The sequence below is a fragment of the Ascaphus truei genome, chromosome 3, assembly GCF_040206685.1.
Source record: "Ascaphus truei isolate aAscTru1 chromosome 3, aAscTru1.hap1, whole genome shotgun sequence".
Classification (NCBI taxonomy): Eukaryota; Metazoa; Chordata; class Amphibia; order Anura; family Ascaphidae; genus Ascaphus; species Ascaphus truei.
This window is the reverse complement of record NC_134485.1, coordinates 284725816-284751145: the sequence shown is the minus strand read 5'-3', so window position 1 is coordinate 284751145 and position 25330 is coordinate 284725816. Positions and strand designations below refer to the sequence as shown.

Here is a 25330-nt window from a genome sequence, read left to right as displayed (position 1 = left end):
AAATCAAAGGCTTCCAATGATTCATTTATAGACTGACTTAAGTAGCAACACAAGAATCAACAATGATCGGAAAAAATAATAATACACAAAATATATGTATACAAAAAAAAGTGTTAGTTTTATAATCATTTTTGCACCAACTACTGTAGATACAAATTGGTTAATGAGCCTTTGTGCTCTGCCTCTTCCTTTCCATCATGTTACACTTCAGATTCTGGTTGTGTGATACCAGTTGCAATGCAAGACTAAGAGCCTTATTTCTGAAGGTCTGATGGTGCGGTAGGCCGATTCAATGGCATGTTTCGGCCAATCATTCTTCGGAGTATATTGAATCAGCCCCTAAGTCTTCTACATAGTATACCCCTGCTTTCACCAAGTATTTCGTTAGTAAAGCAGACTGTATTTGCATGCTGAACTCAAGCCTTGGACCAATGGTAAACAACCAAGTCGTATTTTGATATGAAGTTAATGCTTTAGGATGTATTCCACTTCTTGAACATCTCAAATAAAAAAATAAATATATATATCTATACATACGTATGTGTGTGTGTATGTATGTATGTCACTTCTTGACACACACACACACACACACACACACACACACACACACACACACACACACACACACACACACACACACACACACAGCTCTACTTGTACAGCCATTTCTCTGGACAGATGCAGAAAAGAAGGTGCCAGGTATACATTTCTAACGGGCCAAATCTTCAATGCAGTGCCCTTTCTCCAGTAACATCTCATATACATATTGACAGGCGTAATTAACAAAATAGACTGCAAAAAACTTTGAGACCTTATGTTACAAATACTAAGCATTCGAATCAGAGTTTAAATGATTTTAAAGGACTTTCACTACAAAGGTTACTCATCTTTCGTTTTCCTGATTGACAATTGTTATTACTGCTATCAGGAACACAGGAAGAAGTCCAAGCTGACTGTGTATCTTGCTCTTCATTAGGCATTTTAAACACAGAGGACTGAAATTGAGTTTGATCTTTACATTGTGGTAGTGGGTTGCAAAGCATAACCTTTGAATTCGACTGATGTTTTTGGAAGTCTGTATCCTGGGACAGGACTAAAGACTCCCCTCCAAACAATGGGAAATCATTATCAGAAGTACATGGGGAAGACACTGGAAATGAACCAGGTGTTAGATGTTCTGTATTTTCTGACAGGTGGGTAGATTGTGGACAAATAGCGGTATCAGAGGTTTTATTAACTTTGCTTTTAGATTCATTTTGAAGCTTTGTGACCTTCTTTGACAATGATGATACAAAGTTAGATGTGACATTGTCATGAAATGGGCTTTGGCTACTTTCTAATTCTGACATCATGGAATCCAGCTCGCTGATTTTATCAAGAAAGGCAGCATCCATTGACGTTTCACTAGAGGTTCTGGTGCGATTTACTTCATCATCACTTATGGCCTGTAACCTTTTGAACAAATACTGACCTGCTTGGTCTTTTGGCTTTGTGACAGTCTTTCTTGGTTGCATATCAATCTCTTTTTGTCCACATATTTCAGCGTTTCCTTTCTGGGCTTCAGAATTGACTTGGCAAGGATTCCAAAAAACAGATTTCTGTTTTGTCAAATATGTTGGGTCCTTCTCAGTGTCTGAACAATTTTCATTGTTTGCAGTGGAAAAACTGTCTGTTTTGGTTTCATCAGGAAAGTCAAACATTAATTTTCTAAGATATGTCAAAGGTTTTTTCATGTTCACCTGGTTAAAAGGAAGACTATTCTTTCTATTAGGCGTGTTCAACTGAAGAGAACTAAAAGGCAGTAAAGACGTACCTGGGCTACTGCATCCAGGCATCTCTTCGTCTTTAGATGGTGTAGGCCCATCAGTTTTATCCTTCAACCGTTTGTCTTTACATGGGGATCTCTTCACGTTACCCTCCCATGTAGTAGAACCATCTTTGTTTAGTTTAGCTAAAGTCCTCTTTTGCAAAATAGGAGAGCATTCCTTTTCCATTAAGGTTCTTGCTTTGCTAATGTCTGATGGGTGACCATCTGTACTTGAGCATGTACCTTTGGAATCCTGCACACCAAACCCAGAGGTTTCATCACTGAGACTCAGAAAAATCTCCTTCTGTTTCACTTCTTGACAATCAAGTGCTGTTCCATCTCCTTCAAATTGTACATTTTCTTCACTAAGTGCAGTGTTTTCACTGTATGATCTCACTTGTTTCTGATCTGCAGGCATTTTCAGGTGCTCAACCTGACACTCCAGTTCTTCTATGTATTGATCACTCCTCTCAAGTGCTTTTTTCAGCCTGTTCATCTCACGTTCATACTGATCTACTTTAGCTTGTAATGCAGCAACAGTAAATCTTCCAAACCTAAAAGAGACAATTCCATTTTGATTTAGTTTTCTAAAAAAATTCTCACTATTAAAAAAAATAAATAAAAAAAAAATACATGCAACCTAAAACATTACAAGTGTAATTTACATACAGATAAAAAAAAAATGTACATTCTATGTTGTCATTTTTATTATTTATTTACTGTAAATAGCAAATGCTTACTTGTGTCATAGCCACAAATTTGGCATTATTGCTCTTAGAATAAGAACTAATATAGTGGCTCTGCCTTGTTGTTTCTTGTAAATTTATGGATTGTAGTTATTCTGAAACAACCTAACGTGTCACTGTACATCAATGCAGCTCTCTAACCTTGAGCTTAAACTGGCTTTTTTCATGCAATCAGTAATGATTGACTAATGAAAGAAAGACGGTACACCAAAAACAGAGACTTTGCACTAGTTAGGTGTAATGTTATACATTAGGAATAAAGTAAATTGCAAATTTATTTAAACAAAAAAGGCACAGATTTCACATCTTCAGTGTATGTTATTATAAATGACTATATTGAACACACTGGATGGCCAAAATATTAACACTTTATTACACCAACTTTGCATAATTATTGTGAGTTATTATTGTAAACATTGATTTGTAATGAAACATTACTGACATGAAGAATACTGAATGTTACATTAAATCTGAATTGCATCAGGTTGTCCAACTATGAATAGTCTGGTTTGTGTAATAGAAAGTCAGGTTCATGTAAACTCAAAATGAGTCTTCCTGGCTACTACCTAAAATTAAAGTGCTTATGCAAGTTTCCTGGGATAAACACTTGAGGCATAAGAAATGAAACACAGTTTTAACATTTACATGCATACCTGTCAAATTGGATAATGGATAAAATGTGTGATTTAATATTTATTTAATGGACATGGTTTTAGTGCTTACCCAGCGAAGCACAGTAATCGAAAGTGCAACTATTTAAACCAGTGTCCTCAGATACAAAATCCAGTTTTACTTTTAACAGTACAATTGTGTAAAGTGGTTGGTGATTATATTCAATAGGGTGGTAAATATGTTTGCATGCAGGTGTTTAGACAAAAAGCATTACTAAGGCAACACATGTTACATCCCAAATAATGAATAAGAAATGCAGTTTTCCATGGTCCTTTTTTTAATGCCCTTGTGTAGAAAATCACAGTAAAATCTGCATAATTTATATCTGTAGGCTAATTACAGTTTAGTCATTAATATCTTTAATTAAATCAGAATGTGAAAACATTCTTAATTAATGTTAGTGAAATGATCTTAGAGAACCAGTGCTTCTAGGACAAATCTCCAAGCATATCAAACATAGTTTATACAATGGGTAATCTGGTACCTGTAAAGCAGGGAGATGTGTGTTCTATAAGCTGCTGTGAGGTTGCTCTATTTTTGTAAAATATAGCTGCAGTGCAACAATATGTGGAAAAACAGAGTAATTTAATTGAGGACACTGGTTACCAATGTTATGTGAATCATCATTAGAGCATTACTTCCCCACATGACTCACTTTTTTTTGATAAACATTGTTGGTACAGATATTCTTTTTCTATAACTGTATAGTATAACTAGGCTGTTTTTAGCTTGCACCCACTTGGTTGTCCTTAAAATAATTCAAGGCTCCTCTATTTAGCCAGATGAAGGTCTGTTATTAGCTCACTCATTAATATCAAAGTTATGACTTCCTACAACAAAATGCTTGTCAAAATGATGTATGTTAATTGTCAAGAAGGCATAATAGACTCTAGTGAGTGTTTAGTATGCTATATAAAAAAAAATATTTATTGATTACAATGCAAATACCATATTACATACTATTTCCCACGGACTAGACAACGGTTCCTGAGCAATAAAACCACTCTAGTTCCGAAATGCATTTTGACTTTGAGCTCAAACATCCATTCTTCAAAAATGTACATGACATTTGTATCATTATAAGGGTTCATTAAAAAAAAAAAAACACACCACAAAAAGAGATACTGTATGTACTATATACAGTATGATTTCACAATTCAGGTCACATTTGTAAAGCCGTGAACGTATATAACTATTATTATTTGCCTTCTGTGCCTCAAATGTGATAATTAAGCGGAGTCTGGGCATAATTTGAATCAGGGGACTTCTTAAACAAATATAGCTAGTGACAGACTAGGGGAGCAGCCTAACTTTAAGTGGCATACAGTGTGGAGTTTAACAGGGAGTCCAACAGAAGTGGAACAAGTGGACATCTACACATCTACTGACCCTGAACTCTAAATATGAAATGTGCTGGAAAGGAGGAGAGTTTCTATCACAGACGTAAGAAGATGAAGCTCTCTTCACTCTAGAGCAGCGGTGCGCAAACTGGGGGGCGCGCCCCCCTGGGGGGGCGCAACATTGTTTAGGGGGGGCGCAGGAAGCAGCGGCGATTTTGCCAGGAGCAGAGGGAAAAAAGCCGTCTGCAGCGGCAATTTTTCTTTTGGCCATTAAGTGGCGCTGTGCTGCGCTGTGCTACAGTACACAGCAGCATCTCGTTGCTTCCTGCATCAGCGTGTGTGACATGGGGAGAGGGGGTGAGTGAGACTGGCACATGGGGGGGTGAGACTGGGACATGGGGGAGTGAGACTGGGACATGGGGGAGTGAGACTGGGACATGGGGGGGTGAGACTGGGACATGGGGGGGTGAGACTGGGACATGGGGGAGTGAGACTGGGACATGGGGGGGAGTGAGACTGGGACATGGGGGGGAGTGAGACTGGGACATGGGGGGGCGTGAGACTGGGACATGGGGGGGCGTGAGACTGGGACATGGGGGGGGGAGTGAGACTGGGACATGGGGGGGAGTGAGACTAGGACATGGGGCGGGAGTGAGACTGGGACATGGGGCGGGAGTGAGACTGGGACATGGGGGGGGACTGGGACATGTGGGGGGAGTGAGACTGGGACATGGGGGGGGGAGTGAGACTGGGACATGGGGGGAGTGAGACTGGGACATGGGGGGGAGTGAGACTGGGACATGGGGGGGTGGGAGAGTGAGACTGGGACATGGGGGAGTGAGTGTGAGACTGGGACATGGGGGAGTGAGTGTGAGACTGAGGCATGGGGAGGGTGTGAGTGACATGAGGGGGGTGAGAGTGTGAGATGGGGAGGGGGGTGAGAGTGAGTGTGACATGGGGAGGGGGGGGTGAAAGAGCTACATGGGGATGGGGATGAGAGAGACATTGGTGGGAGGGGAGACACTGGCAGGAGGGAGAGAGACACACAATGGCTGGAGGGAGGGTGTGAGAGAGACACCGGGTGGAGGGAGAAACAATAGCTGGTTGGAGAGTGCAAGAGAGACACTGGGGGGAGGGAGAGGCAATTGCTGGAAGGAGAGTGAGAGACAATGTAGGGAGGGAGACACTAGGGGGAGGGAAAAAGAGAGAGAGACACACAGGGGGAGGGAAAGAGAGTGGGGGGAGACACTGAGGGGAGGGATAGAGAGGGACTGGAGGGGGAGTGAGAAATACAGGGAGTTGGAGAGACTAGAAGAGGAGTGTGAGACTGGAAGAGGGGAGAGAGTGAGAGACAATGGGGGGAGGGAGAAAGAGACACACACTGGGGGGAGGGAAAGAGAGTGGGGGGGGAGGGGGAGACACTGAGGGGAGGAATAGAGAGGGACTGGAGGGGGAGTGAGAAATACAGGGAGAGACTGGAAGAGGTTAGAGAGGTCCTGAGGTGTTCTAATGTGGCGGGAAGAGAGAGATTAATAATACAGCAGAAATGGGAACGCTATTAGACAAATATTATAATATTTATTTTTAAGTTATGTAATTTGTGCTATAAATACTTTTTTTGTAGACGTGTGGCGGGGGCGTTACAAAGCTGGTTCGCCCTCAATGGCTGAACCAGCTCACGTGCACTGACGTCATGTGATTTTGATTACATCAGGCAGGGGGGGCCCGAGAAATTTCATGGATGAAAAGGGGGGCTCGGCATAAAAAGTTTGCTCACCCCTGCTCTAGAGCACCTCCACTAATATATTGCATTTCTCACAACCCACTGTATCTTTACCCGAACTTAATTTTCACTGCCCAGTCCTCACTGCCGTCTAAACACTAATCCATCACTGCTACCACTGCCATGACTGCTCTACTATTTATATTTGCTCTGACCTTACCTCTTTTCAAACTACACATATTTCTTTCTACCAGCCTCATTATGTATAACTCCATTCATATTTCTTAATCTGTCCTTCCTTTTCCATTTTTCAGTTTACATGAACGCCTTTCCAATCTGCACCCTATCACACTACACAGCTATAGTCCTTGCACTTAAAACACACTTATACATTTCCCACACATTCTCTCATTCTTTCCATGCTTCTCCTTGCTTCTGGGTGAATCTCTTGCAATCCTTGTCCCTGCCTTATTTCTACATGCTCTCGTCCTCACATAAAACTTCTTTTTTTCTTTGTGTCAACCCTTCTAACCTTATACCTGTCCTCTGTCAACTTTCCTCTTTTCCATCCTCTCTCCCTTTCTACTGTGCCTTTGGAATGCCCACTCCCTTTCCAAAAAGTTCCTCTCCGTGTACGACTCCTTTTTCCCTCATGCTCTGCTCTTCTGCAATAACCGAAACTTTGCTTACTCAGTCTGACTCTTCATACAACAAAAAACAAAGATGCCCAAAGCTACGTCCAATGTGACAAAAATACACAGAGCAATACCTATATATTCTCTTGAAAAAGGGTCATTTAGTTTAACCCTTTGGCCAAAGCATCTCAAGCCTGCTGCCACTTCAAAGCATGACCGTTAGCAGGTCCTAACACTACACGAGTTAAAATTCTTATTTACCTGTATAATTACAGAAAGAATGATCTGCCTTAACCCAGCAAAACGAAACAGACCTGCCAACTTGGAAAGTGAGGAGGGCGAGCTTAAACCTTGGGGAGGGGCCGCTAACCTCCTAAAAACAGCTGAGACCAGCTGCACAAAATTAATAAACACACAGATACCCAACAAGCTCTGAGAAACACCAAACATTACCACAAAATGTGTATATATATATATATATATATATATATATATATATATATATATATATATATATATATATATATATATATATATATATATATATATATATATATATATATATATATATATATATATATATATACACACACACACACACACACACACACACACACTTGTATAGTTACCAGAGTAGCCAGAACTGGTCCGGTGGTCCGGTGACAGAGAGACAGCACACAGTGGTATAGAAAAAAAACTGTATTAAACATAACGCAGGACACCAAAACCAATGTTTCGGTCCTCAACAGGGACCTTCCTCAGGGTAGTGCACTACCCTGAGGAAGGTCCCTGTTGAGGACCGAAACGTTGGTGTCCTGCGTTATCTTTAATACAGTTTTTTTCTATATCACTGTGTGCTGTGTCTCTGTCACCGGACCAGTTCTGGCTACTCTGGTAACTATACAAGTTTATTATCTGCTTTATGGGACAAGCATCAGAATTTTGAGAAGGCTAGTGTGCAACACTGTTATGCTATGGACATACATATATATGTGTGTGTGTGTGTGTGTCAAAAGGAGTGCTAGTGGGCTTGGCTAAATGTATACAACAAAAAACAAACAGCCTAAAGCTACTTCCTATGTGACAAAAAAAAACAGTGCAATACCTGTATATTCTCTTGAAAAAGGGTCATTTAGTTTAACCCTCAGTCTGACTCTGCACTGGAAGCTGCCCTCTCTCATGGTCGCCTTTCTTTGTCCCACACTCCACGCCCTGATGCCAGGGGTGGAGGCGTGGGACTCCTCCTCTCAATCTGCCGTTACTGAACCCTTTCTATTCCTCCCTCTCTCTCTTTCTTTTCCCTCCTTTCAGTGTCACACTGTCCGGCTTTTTACTCCTCTCCATCTCCACGTGGTGGTCATCTATCGCCCACCTACATCTACTCATCTCCCTTCTGTCTTTCTCTCACACTGAATCCTGGCTCGCCTTTTTCTCCTCACTCCCCTTGGGGACTTGAACGCCTTATTGATGACACCTCTCTCCCTTGGGCTTCCTGCTTTCACTCTCTAACCTCTTCTTTTGGCCTTCACCAATTGATTGTATTCAGCACCTACAAAGATGGCCATTGCCAAAAAGTTCTCTAATTTCTCTATTTCCCCCTTCACTCCTTCTGACCATCATCTCATCTAATTTTCTCTCACTTCTCCCCTTCCATCTACCCCACATTTCTACAGACAAAGTTGGTATTAACCTACCAGATTTGGATTCCAACTTGGCACTTCTCCCTCTCCTCTAAACTGACAACCTGGTCAGGAGCTACAACTCTGCCCTATCCTCATCTCTTGATCTACATGTCCCTCTTTCTCTCTGCCATTCTCGCCCTTCTAACTCCAGACCCAGACCCATGTATTACTACTGTGACGCACTATGTACATAACTGGAGCTATATAAATAAAGCTATACATACTGTACATACATACATACAATCAGATAAGTAACATTTGCTGAGTTTCACCAATAAAGTTTATATTACTAGTGAATTAAGTTATTGGGAGAAGTTAGAGGAGATGAATGGATCAACAAGTATAGTGAAACAAGAACAGTTAAACATTGTGTATAAAAACATAAAACCCTAAAAACATTTACAGAAAACATACACAAACATACTTTTGAGGTGATCGGCTTTCTACTTCAGCTTTCAATCGTAAATTTTCTCTCACAAATGTGCTGTTTTCATTTCTCAGCTTTTTATTTGCCTACAATATACAAATAATAAATTATAACAAAGGATACAACAAGAAACACATTCTTACTAAAATGAACATAAATGAAAATCGAAATATACATCTGTAACATTGAAGAAAACATCACTTTTAATTAACACTGGGACAGGTTTGCAAAGGCATTTTGTATTCATATTCCCAAAACACAATGCGAGTTCCCTATCTAGGGAGACAAACAAAGCTACAGTATGTAGTTAGTTCAGAAAGTCATTAAGGGAATGTACTAATTGCTTTTCCATGTTTTTTCACATGACTAGATATTTTTTGGCCAAGTAAAATTACAATATGCAGGTATCAGCAAAATAGATGATAATTTTCTCCACTTGACTGAATAAAGCAGCACACATTAAAGTCAAATAATGAAGTTCACAAAAAGGGAAACCTTCTGTGCAGAGAAGAATGCAGTATGACACATCCATAGGCTTGCTGCTGAGCAGCTGATTGGCTTCCTATATTGCAAGACGAATTAGAAATCATGAGTTCTTAATTAAACTGATACACTGGCGACACACTTTATTCGAGCTCGGCTAGTCCCACGAATTCGGGTATACCCGGGTGTATTGAGGTTTGTGACTGTTTTCTGCCCGAGTGCATTGGGTTATTTTCCAGGCAGGGATTGAAGCATTTTATTCCCGCTGGCTGCAATACCGCACAGTATATATATATATATATACTGCATTACAATTCATGAATTTATGCCATCTGGTAGACACGCGAAGCATTGCAGCCTATTAAATCCTAATCATTATCATTTAACAGATCAGCCGCCCGTCAGCCAGGCATGAACCCAGGCTGGGAAGGCAAACGCAACGGGGCTTGTCAGAGGTGAGGAGCGGCGCATTCCAGGTATCTGCCAGGTACATACTGGGTATTTGCTCGAATAAAGTGTGTCGGTGCAGTATATGGTCTAACAGTGTATTATTGAAAATAACGAATGTGATAACTAGAAGAATTTGTGATTAAAACCCATCACAGTTTTTACCAGAATAGTAATACAGATGTTCTACTATCTACTTTATAATGCAAATAACAAAATATGAAAAATATTTGCAAAACTATGCATTTATCAAAAACACTGAAAACTTAAAAAAAAAAAAACAGGGATTGCCCCTTTAAAAGTTGCCCAACAACCTCCAACCAGAAGATTGCTTTGCTTTTATTTTCTATTACAATTCTTCTTTAGAGCAACCTGTAGCACAACTATCACTTACAAGCAGATAAGTAACATTTGCCGAGTTTCATTTCCTTTTGTACTGTACCTCCCTTCGCACTTGGCAAACGAAGACTAAAACAAGCAGATTGAAACAGCAACGGATAACTAAACCATATAGAAAATTGCGCATTCAGTAAGAATAAAACTATGTAGGTACTGTACATATGAGTAGATCACTGTAAAACATTGGTGGCATGGGAAGTTCTGTCATAGTTATGGACGTGTAGAGAAAAAATAAAATAAAAAGTTTACCAACTGCAGATTTAGGGAGAAAATAATGCAATACACCAGGTTAACTTGACCTCTTTTAGCTTTTCAATATCATCTGTAACTTTTTTGGTTATGTCATGTGCTGCTTGAAGCTTTTTGTTCCACTCCTCTGAGGTTCTAGTGTCTATGCAGCTTTTATCTTCTGCAGCTTTGGTTCCACCTTCACATTCACTGGGTGAAGAAGACATAGCGACAGGAATCGGATCAAGAACAATTTTCAGCTGTTCTTGAAAATGAATATTTTTTCCTTTCAGTTCATCAATCTCTTTTAGCAGTGATTCTATTTCATCCTAAAAAAAGGGAACATTTTAAAGGCAACAGTTCACCATCCAGTTCAAATATGTCTGATGAAACATAATATAGTCCTTTCATTATTTTCAATGTCTACTTTCATAAAGTATATTTTAGAAAAGATAGCCCACGTTTACCATTAAATAGTGCAAGGCCTTTACTGGAATGTTGTTTCCCATCATTTATTGGAATGATCTGGAGCACAATAAACAAAACAACATCCTGGGACCAGGGTAGTCTTATTTATTCATTTAAAAAGGATGTAAAAAGTAGAAGGTACTTCCTATTTTTTTTTTTTAAATCCTGATCACATCACTGTGAAGTTATTTAATACTTTGCCGTTTTGGAGAAATATTGATGTAAGAATATTTTCCTCCAGGGCTCTATTACAAACTGCCACCACTGAGCTTTTCTGCATTTTAGGTTTTAGTGTCTAAAATTATCATATTGAAAAGGGATTTCATTTTATTGCAATTTCAGTTTATATTTCTACGCCTCTATTAGGGAGCAGTCCATTTAGCTGTAATGTAATTTAATCATCATTAAAGCAAATTGTTACATTTGTGAATTTCCTTGGAAAGACACTAAAAAGTACAATGTATGCCAATCATAGGATTGGTCAGGAGTGGAAAAAAGGCCCTTTGAAAATGTAGGGCCCTGCTGAACAGTGACATCACACAAAAAGGTAAGAACTAAAAGTAAAAACCCCTGCCAAGTTTAAGATTGCAACAGTTGAATAAAATAAAAGTATTTAAAATTAGTTGTAGCTGGCTTTTTATTTTATTTTGTAAAACAAAAAAACAAAGTGTCAAGACGCCTATATTTAACCTTTAAACATGTCATTACCATTGGTTTGTTTGAACTGCACCTCTCTAAAGTCTTTAAGTGTAGTGAAAAACCCTGCCCACTTACAGACCTGCCTACAATCATAGATTTTTAATACTTTTAAGTTAAAATGGAAAAAAGATGTTCCCCATACTCTGTTTCTACCTATTCCTCCTCCTTCCACTTTCCACTCCTTTTCTCCTGTTACGGAGTTGTATGCGGATTTTCTCTTGTCCCTCTACCACATGCCCTCTAGATCCCATCCCCTCACATCTTATCAGAACTCATTCTCCTGTCTTAGTCCTCACATCTTCAACTCCTCTGGCACTTTCCCCTCCTCCTTTAAGCATGCACTGGTCACATCTATTCTCAAAAACACCATAGACCCAACGTGCCTTACGTCTCGTGTTCTCTGTATGATCAAATTTCTTAATTCCCATTCTCTCCTGGACCCTTTACAATCTGGCTTCTGTTCAGCTCACTTATCAGAGACTGTGCTCACTAAAGAAGCCAATGATTTACATGAAGCAAAATCTCATGGTAATTTTTCAATACTTATCCTACTCGATCTCACTGCTGCCTTCGATACGGTTGACCACTCTCTTCTTCATATTCTAAACCCTCTTGGTATCCGCAACAAAGCTCTATCCCGGTTCTCATACCTCTCCCATCGCACATGTTTAATCTCTGTTACCAAAATTTCAAATCCATCTTCTGTTGGTGTACCCCCGGGCTCTACTCTGGGACATCTTCGTTGCTCGCTCTATACACCATCACTTGGTGACCTAATAACTCTTTTGGTTTTAGGGATCATCCCTATAAGATGATACACATATGTATCCACCTTTAACCTCACTCCTGCAATCCAGGTCCAAATCTCTGGTTGCCTCATCGCTATATCCTAGTAGATGGTGCGCTGCCGCCTTAAACTTAACATGTCTAAAATGGAGATCCTCGTATTTCCCCCTAATCCTGACCTAATAACCCCATTTCCATCACAGTACACGGTACTACCATCTATTCTGTTGCTAAAGCACGCTGCATACGAGTGATAGCTGAGTCCTCCCTTTCCTTCTCCATTTGCATTCACGGCACGGCTAAAATTTGTCGCTTCTTCCTCCATAACATTGTCTAGATACACTCTTTCCTCTGTCAATCTACTGCTAAAACTCAAATGCATGCCCTTATTCTCTCCCTTCTAGATTATTGTAACATACAACTAACAGGCCTCCCTGTCTCAAAAGTTTCTCCATTGCAATCTATCCACAATTCTTCTGCCGCTAGAAAAATGTAACTTTCTCCCAAAACAGTATCTGCTCATCTCTACCTTAAATCCCTCTCCTGGCTTCCCATCAAGTTTCAGATCACCTACAAAGTTGTCCTCCTTACCTTCAAGGCTCTACACTAATTTCTTCCCCTATATATCAGCTTTGATTTCTTGTTATGCCCCTGCTCTTGTCCTGTGCTCTACCCATAATGGTCTCTTTCCACCTCTACTGCTCTCTTTCGCGCTCTCCTCCAACCTCTTTCCTCTCACCTGTGGAACTTCCTCACACTTGGTATGCACCAATCACCTTCTTTCCCCACCTTTAAGTCAAACCTTAAAAACCTCACCTCTTAAATTAAGTATTTCAAAACCCAGTCGCTTCTACCAACCATTGGGCCAAGCACTGCCATCTCCTGCACCTACACGCTCACTCTCTGTAAGTCTTCCAACATACCACTTAGATTGTAAATGCTCCAGGAAGAATTTCCTTTACTATTATCCAACTTTGTTGCATTTATTATATTATAATTCCCTGTACTGTATTGTCTCTTTAGTAAAGCTCTCAGTACACTATGGGCGCTATATAATGACATTACATATATACAAGGAAAGTGTTCACACTCATGGAAGCATTCTTGTCTGAATAATTACTAAAATGTGAAAGTTATGGCGCTTTAATCAGTAAGGAAAAACGATTTTATGGAGATTTCATAATTACTTGGTACAAATTACCAAGTAGTTTTGATACCACTACCACATGCCTCTGCGTGTTTATGACGTGAGAACAAGGCATAAAAACATAACATAGCATAAAGTACAAGTTTTTACTTTGTTACTCTAACACATCAGTTCAATGTTAAGAAATCCTTAGAGGACCACCACACTCCTTAAATCCTTACTCTACCCTATTAAGGGGGGGGGGGGATTGGAAACTTAATTAACCCTCTACCTTCTTGCAAGGAAGCCGTTCAAACAGCTCATCAATATGCCTGTTTAAATAACATTCTGTAAAAAAATAAAAATTAAATAATCATGGATCTAAAAATTAGTAATTGGAAACGTATACTTGTAGTGACACAAAGCCACAGGCTACAAAATGGAGCTGCCTGAAGTCATAACATCAACAACTTTATTCTCTACAGTCCTTTTTCCCTAATGAAACTTAAAGCAATTTAGAATTACAATATACAGCTGAACCACATTATAACGCAGTGCTTGGGGTCCACATAATGCGATCGCGTTATAAGCGGATCGTAGAAAAAAAACTAGCCGCGATCAGGGGTTCCGCGTCCGCCGGAGGGGGAGAGCTGGGATAACTCTCCCAGCTGTCCCAGATCCGGCGGCGCAGCAGCACCCCCACGCAGAACTTACCCGGAGCCGCTCCGCAGCATGCTGGGGATCCGACACCACGGACATGGCGTCCGGGTCAGCCATCGCCGAGGCGCTATATGCAAGGGGTCGGGGGGATTAGACTGAGGGGAAACTGTATACAGGGAGGGGGGGGGGCTGGATAAACTTCTTGCAGCAGGGAGAACTATAGGAAGGTGGTGAAGTCCCAGTGTCATGCAGCAACAGCAGCACGCTCCACTCCAGCCAGCTTCACTTCCTGGAGTCCTGCCACCAGCATCCACCAGATGTCGCACAGCCTGCCAGAGACGTCACCAGAGCGCGCCGCACCACCCACGTGACCGGGCAAAAGCGCACCTCAGTGAGCAGCAGTATACAGGTATTTGTTTTATGGTATAAGAAAATGTACTTATGTGTGTGACTGTGTAATTTATTGGGAGCCACGCTCACACTGCGTTCTAAGCGGATCCGCGTTGAATCGGATCACGCTATAACGGGTTAAGCTGTAGTATGGAGCCCTGAACATACAATTTTACACGCAAAGTCTCTGTCCCCGACAAACTTACAGTCTAAGTTTTGGTGCCTGAGGCACAGGAATATATAGTGACTTGCCCAAGGTCACAATGAGCGCACACTAGCACTTATAGTGTGCTTCCCTGCTTCAAACGTCAGTTTCTTTGTTTTAGCTCAAGATTTTGGCGGTCTATAGTAGTCCAGGGACCACAGTTTAACAACCCATGCTCCAATACATGATGCAAATGACAAATGAAACACACCAAAAAAATAAAATAAACATGAATGTATATTTGGGTCACTTGATTTCAGGCTCACCTTGACACAATCTAGGTTAACATTTTAAGCATCCCTTTTAGAACAGAAGGGAAGTTGAGCACACCAAAAGAAATGCAATAATTTATAAAAAGTTCATTTTATTGACTGATTACAGTCACAAACCATCCGTCGTTTCGGTGAACAAACACCTGCTTCAGGGATCCCTTTTAACAATGAAGCGTTATTATAAAAACAGACAGAAATAAACACTGGGATTCATGAACCTGCGACACAGGTTATCGCACTGTGATCCTGCGTTATCTACAATGGACTTATAAATGGCATTAAACGTGGCATTTAACCCGCAGAAGAGGTTAAGGAATCTACCCGAAAGGGCCACATGCATTATTATGTTAGCAATATGGTGATCCCACAGCATTAGACGCATATGTTCAGTTATGAGTTAATCAACGCAAACAAAAATGGTAAATTTCAAGGTCATTAATGTTTCCATTTAATGTTAACTCACTGGATAGAAATGCACTTAGATGTTCCTATATAACTAGTTATCAAAAACATACATACATATACTGTACACACAGACACACACATAATATAAAAAAAATACGCCATCTTATAGATATCCAAAATGGAACAGTAAAACAGTTAAACACCAGCCTAAAACAGGTTGGTGATGAAGAAAACCAATGTTAGTATAGTAATAATGCAGAGTAAAAGAAGTACTTCAAATTAATTATCAAAGAAAGGCAGGAGACAAACAATATAGAAACAGAAACTTTTATATTCTGAAAATACTCGGAACTAGCGCTTTTCATAAAATAATTAAACAAAGAACAAGTATTTTTTTAGCAAATCAGAATCAACAAGTCTGTAAAAAAAATCCAATTTTTGATAATAAAAAAAAAAAAGAAAGTCTAAAATTACCTCATATTCTTTGTGAAGGAGCTCAAGTCTAGTTTTACGAAGGTGCTTTCGGACCGAATGACTAAACATGCACTCATTTTCACCTGTACCACCTAAAAAATAAAAAAGTACTACATATAACACAATTGACTTCTAATTAACAAACAGTCAAAATAGTGGCGCTTTGTGTACAAAAACATTTCTTCAAATCAATAATTCTCAAAACATAAGTACATTGCTCTATTGTTCATTTGACAGGATGACCCCTTTATTTTGTCATCTTGGACACAGTGATTCTACACCTGAGACCAATATTAAAAGCATGATGATGCTAGGAGGACATGAGTTGAAGTGTTGTGCACATATATAGTACTAGTGTATACTATTTGTGTACAAATTTGCATCAGTTCCTGTGAATCTTTGCATTCTTGTATATCAAATAAAACCTCCTGAAGAAGCGTCATATGACACGAAACGCGTAGAGGCGACGCCAACACGCAGCTGAGAGTAAGAGTGATGACGTATGCTCGGGCAGCTGCGACCATCCCCGTTTGCACGAGGGTGCAGACTCCATCCATTTAGAGCTGAAACATCCAGCAACACCATTGGACTTTTTTCCATACTCCATGGGCTCTGGATGTGAGGGACTAACAAACCCCCCCCCCCGCCGGCCCCCCCAATCCCCTCCCTCTCTATGCTTTGCTTTTGTGGATGTTTGGGTCTACAAGGATCCTATTTTATTATGTAAGTTTTATAGAGTCAAGTTTATAAATGTTTTAATGATCTATGACTCATTTTTCTCTTTTTGCGCTTCTTTTTTTTATATGTATCAAATAAAAAGCCAGGTCTGAGCTTGATTAAAACTACATACTTATGAAATGTGTTCCATGTGATGAAAAACGCTGACAAACCAGTGTCTTACAGTTTGAAGCAGAGGCTGAATAATAAATCTTACAAGACCTGCATGGTAGTTCAAGAACATCCAGGATGTAAGAATAAAATTGAATACAATTAATATCTGTTGCGAAAGAGACATAAAATACACAGTAAAGCAATCTTTTGCATGCCAATTTAACCACAGTAAATGTAAGAATAAAATTGAATACAATTAATATCTGTTGCGAAAGAGACTTAAAATACACAGTAAAGCAATCTTTTGCATGCCAATTTAACCACAGTAAATGGTTGGAATTCACAACTCAAAAGTTCACACTCCTGTTGCATGATCAATAAACCCCTGAAGATCTAACAATCTGATTTTGATATACACCCAAAGTCACAAAGAGCTGGCACTTCGATTCAAACGGAGCATTCCCTCCACTAAAGCATGGCACTGAAAAGGAGAAGACTCATTTCCCACCTACATTCAGATCATTCACCCTACTTCTCTTGGTTTTCATGAATACAACACCAAAACAGGCCACTGCTAACATAACCCACAACAGCCACCATTTAGGGAATTTGCAATGTACAGAAAAATGGTAATACCACTAAAACAAAATCTCAAACAGGACCAAAGAGAAGTCATTAATGCAGTGACATGCTTCATGAACTAAATAGTCATTACGATTATTTATTTTTTAATTTCAAAACCAAACAATTTTTAAATCATTTCTAAAGCCATGTTGCTAATGTCTGTAAACACTATACATGTAGTGGTTCAGTTCCCTTTAGTCTTTGGTTTGTCTTACTGCAAATTACAGATCTAGCAACGTTTACTGCCTCAGTGGGTGAATGCGTGTGGCAGGGCCGGGACAAGAAAGCAGTAAACTGCCCGGGATGATTAACTCAGTGGGTGTCTGTGTTTCTGAATGAGACACTGCTGACTTAATCCTACCAGGCCAGTCACGCGTCTGTAATAGCTGCGCAGGGGAGTAACAGAGAGACGCTGTCTCTCTGTGTCTCCCTGAGCAGCTGTTACAGTGATGATCGATTGTTTTAAAAAAAAATGAATATACTGTATTACAGCAGGGGGTCTGCAGAGGTTAACTCAATTAATTTCAACTCCGGGGACCCCAGACTTCCGGAGATACAGACCTCCGTAGGGTGTGCCGGTAGCCACTCCGGCTGTGGTGTAAATGGAACTCCATCTATCACACCTTACTTACTGCAATGGTGGCCACTATCCAACAACAAAACCACGTGTTTGGCGATGTGGTCCATGAACGAGTCTTAATTTCTCAACAATATTCATGTCTTGAGAGCGAGTGGAATAAGACTATGCAACGATACCTCAAAATTATTATACGTGGCAGCATTTAATTATCATTCAAATTTCCATCCTTGAACATAAACGGTCGCTGTGTGCTTGTGAGTTAGGACCCAAATGTAGAAGATAATTAAGACAATCCAATTGCAGCATACCTATTATATCTTTGCAGGGATTCTCAGGAGTAATAGGCACCCTGCAGGCTGGGCATTGGTTGTTGTTCTTCAGCCACAATTCAATACACACAGAACAGAAGACATGATAGTTGACACAGATGACAGGCTGCCGTACCTTTAAAGAAACAGGAATTGTTAAGTGCCAAGGAAAGAGGTTTTTTTTTTGGTTATATGCCCCTCTGTCAATGAAGGGGGTAGTTCTACTGTACAACAAACCGCAGATCTGGAATATTTCTGAATATATAAAGAACATGCAATGCAAGTTATATTTAATCTGTCAGTCAGAACAGAACAGACAGGAGTTATATTTAATGACTCAAAGAACCCATGCAATTTGCAATATCTAATGGATCCTGATAAGCGAATGTAAAATTCAAGACAAAAAAAAACGATGTTTTGGAAACTAAAATATAGTCCAGTGGTTTTCAACCGGGGCTCCGTGAGCACCCCTCTGGGGATCCTTGGCCGCCAGGGGGGGGGGAGGGGGGGTTAAACGGTGAGAAAGGGGCATGGGGTGTGGGAGGGAGAGGGAAGGGGTGGGAGGGTGAAGGAAGGGGGAGGGTGGGAGGGAGAAGGAAGGGGGAGGGTGGGAGGGAGAAGGAAGGGGGAGGGTGGGAGGGAGAAGGAAGGGGGAGGGTGGGAGGGAGAAGGAAGGGGGAGGGTGGGAGGGAGAAGGAAGGGGGAGGGTGGGAGGGAGAAGGAAGGGGGAGGGTGGGAGGGAGAAGGAAGGGGGAGGGTGGGAGGGAGAAGGAAGGGGGAGGGTGGGAGGGAGAAGGAAGGGGGAGGGTGGGAGGGAGAAGGAAGGGGGAGGGTGGGAGGGAGAAGGGGCAGGGTGGGAGGGAGAAGGAAGGGGGAGGGGGGAGGGAGAAGGAAGGGGGAAGGGAGAAGGAAGGGGGAGGGTGGGAGGGGGAAGGAAGGGGGAGGGTGGGAGGGGGAAGGGAGAAGGAAGGGGGAGGGTGGGAGGGGGAAGGGAGAAGGAAGGGGGAGGGTGGGAGGGGGAAGGGAGAAGGAAGGGGGAGGGTGGGAGGGGGAAGGGAGAAGGAAGGGGGAGGGTGGGAGGGAGAAGGGAGAAGGAAGGGGGAGGGTGGGAGGGAGAAGGGAGAAGGAAGGGTGGGAGGGAGAAGGAAGGGGGAGGGTGGGAGGGAGAAGGAAGGGGGAGGGGGGAGGGAGAAGGAAGGGGGAGGGGGGAGGGAGAAGGAAGGGGGAGGGGGGAGGGAGAAGGAAGAAGGAAGGAGTGGGAGGGAGAAGGAAGGAGGGGGAGGGGGGGGGAGGGAGAAGGAAGGAGGGGGGGAGAAGGAAGGAGGGGGAGGGGGGGAGAAGGAAGGAGGGGGAGGGGGGGAGAAGGAAGGAGGGGGGAGAAGGAAGGAGGGGGAGGGGGGAGAAGGAAGGAGGGGGAGGGGGGGAGAAGGAAGGAGGGGGAGGGGGGGAGAAGGAAGGAGGGGGAGGGGGGGAGAAGGAAGGAGGGGGAGGGGGGGAGAAGGAAGGAGGGGGAGGGGGGGAGAAGGAAGGAGGGGGAGGGGGGGAGAAGGAAGGAGGGGGAGGGGGGAGAAGGAAGGAGGGGGAGGGGGGAGGGAGATGTGTGTGTGTACGTGGAAGAGTGTGTGTGTGTACGTGGAAGAGTGTGTGTGTGTACGTGGAAGAGTGTGTGTGTGTACGTGGAAGAGTGTGTGTGTGTACGTGGAAGAGTGTGTGCATGCGCGCGAGGGAGTGTAAAGGGGAGAGACAGGGGCAACGGGGAGGGAGAGACAGGGGCAACGGGGAGGGAGAGACAGGGGCAACGGGGAGGGAGAGACAGGGGCAACGGGGAGGGAGAGACAGGGGCAACGGGGAGGGAGAGACAGGGGCAACGGGGAGGGTGAGACAAGGGCAACGGGGAGGGAGAGACAGGGGCAACGGGGAGGGAGAGACAGGGGCAACGGGGAGGGAGAGACAGGGGCAACGGTGAGGGAGAGACAGGGGCAACGGGGAGGGAGAGACAGGGGCAACGGGGAGGGAGAGACAGGGGCAACGGGGAGGGAGAGACAGGGGCAACGGGGAGGGAGAGACAGGGGCAACGGGGAGGGAGAGACAGGGGCAACGGGGAGGGAGAGACAGGGGCAACGGGGAGGGAGAGACAGGGGCAACGGGGAGGGAGAGACAGGGGCAACGGGGAGGGAGAGACAGGGGCAACGGGGAGGGAGAGACAGGGGCAACGGGGAGGGAGAGACAGGGGCAACGGGGAGGGAGAGACAGGGGCAACGGGGAGGGAGAGACAGGGGCAACGGGGAGGGAGAGACAGGGGCAACGGGGAGGGAGAGACAGGGGCAACGGGGAGGGAGAGACAGGGGCAACGGGGAGGGAGAGACAGGGGCAACGGGGAGGGAGAGACAGGGGCAACGGGGAGGGAGAGACAGGGGCAACGGGGAGGGAGAGACAGGGGCAACGGGGGAGGGAGAGACAGGGGCAACGGGGGAGGGAGAGACAGGGGCAACGGGGGGAGGAGAGACAGGGGCAACAGGGGGGGAGGAGAGACAGGGGCAACAGGGGGGAGGATAGACAGGGGCAACAGGGGGGAGGAGAGACAGGGGCAACAGGGGGGAGGAGAGACAGGGCAAAGGAAGACGGGGGGAGAGACGGGAGGTGAGAGATGGGGGGGAGGGGTTGAGAGACGGGGACGAGGGTTGGGGTTCCCCAGAATTTAAAAATCGAATTCTGGGGCTCCCTAACAAAACAAAAAAAAGTTGAAATCCACTGGTATAGCCCATAGTTATTCTTAATGCTTGCCATTTAAGGTTACAATATTCTCCTACAGTTACAGGAGCCCTAATGGTACTGCTGAAAACTGGATTCTTCTGCAGGCAATTGTAACTGTCAATAGACAAACAGAACAAGTTCGGGCATCTTACAATCTTCTGTGTGGAGTTGAGAGACTTAAGATCTGGAAGCACAAAACAGATGCAACCGATGCATTTAAAATCTACATTCATCAATAATTTGCTTATACAAATCACCACCTCTTGCAGCAAAACCAATGTTGTTTTTAAATTAAATTTAAAACACTGAATATAATAATTAAATGTTGAGGCAAAAAGAAACAAAGGAAGAAGCAAAGAGGACATTAACTTAAAGCTGCAGTTCAAGCAATATCCTGCATGTGTGTTTTTTTTTTAATAAATCAGTTCTGTAGTAAGAAAAAATACTTTAAGCATTTTCTGTTTGAAAAAAAAAAAACAACTTTGAAAGACCAATTTTCTTGTATTTTATTTTAACAAGCATGCTTGTTCTTATAGCAACCATTTACATTCCCCAGATTTAAAGATGTCGCCAAACTTCGCCGATCAATAGACGGAGAACGAATTGACCGGCAGCTATGCAGATTTTTTTTTAGGCAAGTAGAGATTTCCCACATGAAATTATTGAAGTAAAAAAAAAACGGGAGCTTGAACTGCAGCTTTAACTTCTTATCTTTTACAGGAGACTGCAACAGTGTGTTGCGAACAACTCCATATATTAAGGGTACAAATACCAGATGTCGACCTCGAAAGACTGAAATCAGTGATTTGGGGATCTGACCCCAAAAAAGGGCACTGTAATGTATCAGTGAAACATCACTAAAGACAATGACTGCTAAACTGGAAGCGTTGACAGGTCTGACTTAAGAGTCCCATCGTTTAAACCAGCAATCCGGCCCAAAATGTTTTTTTTTTACATATTTGGAACCAGAGGGGAACCCCGGAGATTAACTGTGTTATTTTCAGCTGAGGACCACTGGTTCCTGAAATACTTACAGTTTTCGGTACCGGTACACTTCCTGTATATTTAAAGATGGCGCCCGCGGCCATCCAAGAGGAACATGCAACGTCATATCTTGCAGCTTCCTATTGGCCTGCAGTTATGTGGGTACTTTAAATTAACCATTTGGGAGAAGAAACACCGGCACTGAAAACTAAGTATCTTGGAAACAGTCGGGGTCCCTGGAGCTGAAAATAATGTGATTCACTGTTCCAATTATGTTAACACAAAATCAGTATTTAAAAAAAAAAAAAAAAATGAATGTCTGCTTGAGAATCTGATCCAGCCCTGGTTTTGTAGGTCCCCATTATCAACGGAACTTTAGGACTACTGTAAACTAGAATGAACTTGGATTAGCACCTGATACCAAGGGCACAGATTGTAAACACTTCAAGACAGGGTTATCATTTACATGCGGCTCTGATCCCAATTGTTTATCCTTTCTGCCTCCCTGTACTATAGTTTTGACAAGTGTTCTGTACACTGTTGGTGCTATGAAAGGGGGGTTATTGATCCGCGCTCATGCTTCCTACAGTCTCTAGAGTAAACCAACTCATTCCTTTTGCTGCTTCTGTGCGTGGAGAAAACAAAAAGCACAGAGCGCACCGAGGTTCAATAATATTATAATAAAAGTGAATACAAATCGCAAGTATCAACTTACATATAATGAATCTGTTGTCCAGTGAGATCTTAAGTGGTACAGTCCATGCTGCCCCATCTGTGGGTAGAAGGGAAGTAACGCTGAGCTCGAGACAGTCTATCCCGCGTGCTGGGATCGAGTAGTGCCTCCGTCTTGCTCTGAACTACTACTTCCGGGTATGCGCAGTACCGCGCGGTCCGTGTGCTGTTTTGTGCACGTCTCCCAAGTTCACAGTCTCTCTCTCAAGTCAAGTGGCAATTAGCCAAGGGGCTGATTTGCATGCAGTGTTCACAGTGCTCTTACCACAACATGTTTCACAGACTAATCTGATACTTGTTATTTGTATTCACTTTTATTATAATATTATTCAACCTCGGTGCGCTCTGTGCTTTTTATTTTCACTGTTGGTGCTATATAAACGTATACATACAAATCTCATGATGACATGGATTTGACTGAAACTTAGCGAAAATGAGTTGTCAAGCTTGATTAACCCCTCAGACAGTGGATGGAGTTTAATGACAATGACTTTAATAAGAGATCACTGGGGGGAAAAAAGGACAAGAGTGAAACTCACTTCACGGACCATGTGCATCTAGTCAGTCATGATTAATTAGCATCACTTTCCCTGAAAGAGGAAACGTAAAAGCAAAACGGTTGGAAAAGACAGAGCAGAACTATCCCTGTTAAACTGTTCACTGCCAGTTGGACCAACAAGACAAGTGCCTGGTTGGCCCCTTTGCCTTGAAGGGTGGCAATGCAACACGAGCATCATTTCCCAGCAGAAAGCTGCAGTAACATGGACCTACTTCTTACCTTCCCGAGGCAGATGTGACAGGTGATCGGCAGAGTGAGAGACAATGTAACATTCTGCACATTCTGTGCCATTGTCCTCGGACCTGTGAGCCTGGTCTGTACCTCAACCCTTATCCACAGAGACCTACACGGGACCATTCAAAAAAAACAATGGCCCTACGGAACGCGAGAGGGACAAAACTCGTACACAGGCAAACGCGCTTTTGAAAGCCCGCCTCCGGTATGTATTTTGGCGCGCGGGGGGAGGGGGCGCGCACTTCCCCTTTCATTTTTGGATGAATAGTTTGCAGGCGGTTGTGTGTGGGGGTGAGAGTGCGTTTGGAGGGAGTGTGTTTGGAGAGGTTTGGGGGGGTGTGAGTGCGTTTGGAGGGGAGACTTAGTTTACGTACAATATTTAGAGATTTATTTTTTTATGGACGATTGTGGTGTGTGTGTGTGTGTGTGTGTGTGTGTGTGTGTGTGTGTGTGTGTGTGTGTGTGTGTGTGTGTGTGTGTGTGTGTGTGTGTGTGTGTGTGAGAGAGAAATCTTGTTGAAATTAGTTTAACATCGATAAAGTCACCATTTGAGTAATTTATGAAATCAAAAAAGATTAACCCTATAGCGCTATGAATCAGCCACATGCTGGGGGGTATCCAACTGGGGGTGTGCTCTTTTGTTCTTCGGAGGCTTATAAAATAAGCAATAAGTACGATGAAGCGTCTTTGTATCATGGTTACAGAACACTAAGATCTCATGCATATCTGCAATAACAATAAACTAATGTACAGATTTTTTTTTAACTGGCTTTCACCATGAAAAACACATTGCTGAGTATTATTATTTTGTTTTAATTATTGTACCAACTGCTATCTTATGTTTTTAATCAACATTTACAGTACATTGTCCACGTAATATCTATTGCTAATTGCAAAAAATAACGATAAGAGTTTTAGATCCCATAGATCTCCATTCATCAGTCCATTGTAAAGAAGTGGGGGAAATTTTAACAGGCATGGAGATTTAGCAGGATTAGTGGACAAAAATCATCAGTTTCTATGTGTGACAACATTTCTACAAAAAGACATTAAAGATCAATACAATTATTTGGTGCCGAGAAAACAAAACTTATAAATAATGTTTAAAGGTACTTGCATAGCTTTGAGTAACAAAATGATTATGGTTCTCAAATAAATAATCTTTATAGTGAACCAAATAAGATCTTGTTAGAGCAGGAAACAAATGTGCACACAATTGTTATAATGTGAATGAGGTAGAAGTGAAAAAGCGTTCAAGATGGGTACCAGTAATTCTTTGCATCTTGTGACCTGATTTGCACTCATGGTTTGCTACCTTCCTGTACTGTACCGCCCTCTTTTTGGACATTTCCAAACTGTACAGTTTGTAAGTTTGGTTCTGCTGCGTAATCCTTAGCTGATCGTTCTTCAGTTTAAATAATGTTGTAATACTACTTTGCCTTAATTTTACTTGGAACATCCTCAAAATATTTTTTTCCCCCAGGAAGTTTACACATTTAGGCCGAGATTATACTGTCGGCGTGCGAGTGACGTTGCGGGCACACGAAACGTACGCTGGGGGTGACAGGGAGGCGTGGCCGTGACGTCACGTGAGCGGTTTGCCCTCTGGCTGAACCACTCACGTGATGCGGCTGTCGCGCGGCAAGAACA

The 25330-nt window shown here is 42.5% G+C and overlaps 1 protein-coding gene across 1 annotated transcript; it reads right to left on the bottom strand.

The window, feature by feature from the left end:
* Window positions 1–23849, bottom strand: OBI1 (ORC ubiquitin ligase 1). Its single transcript, XM_075590881.1, has 6 exons — window positions 23666–23849; window positions 18418–18553; window positions 16075–16166; window positions 10661–10918; window positions 9030–9118; window positions 1–2361 (listed from the first exon to the last, which is right to left on the bottom strand). The coding sequence occupies exons 1-6, from the start codon at window positions 23801–23803 to the stop codon at window positions 840–842; spliced, it is 2235 nt and encodes a 744-aa protein (XP_075446996.1). The 5' UTR covers window positions 23804–23849; the 3' UTR covers window positions 1–839.
* Between the last annotated feature and the right edge of the window lie 1481 nt (window positions 23850–25330).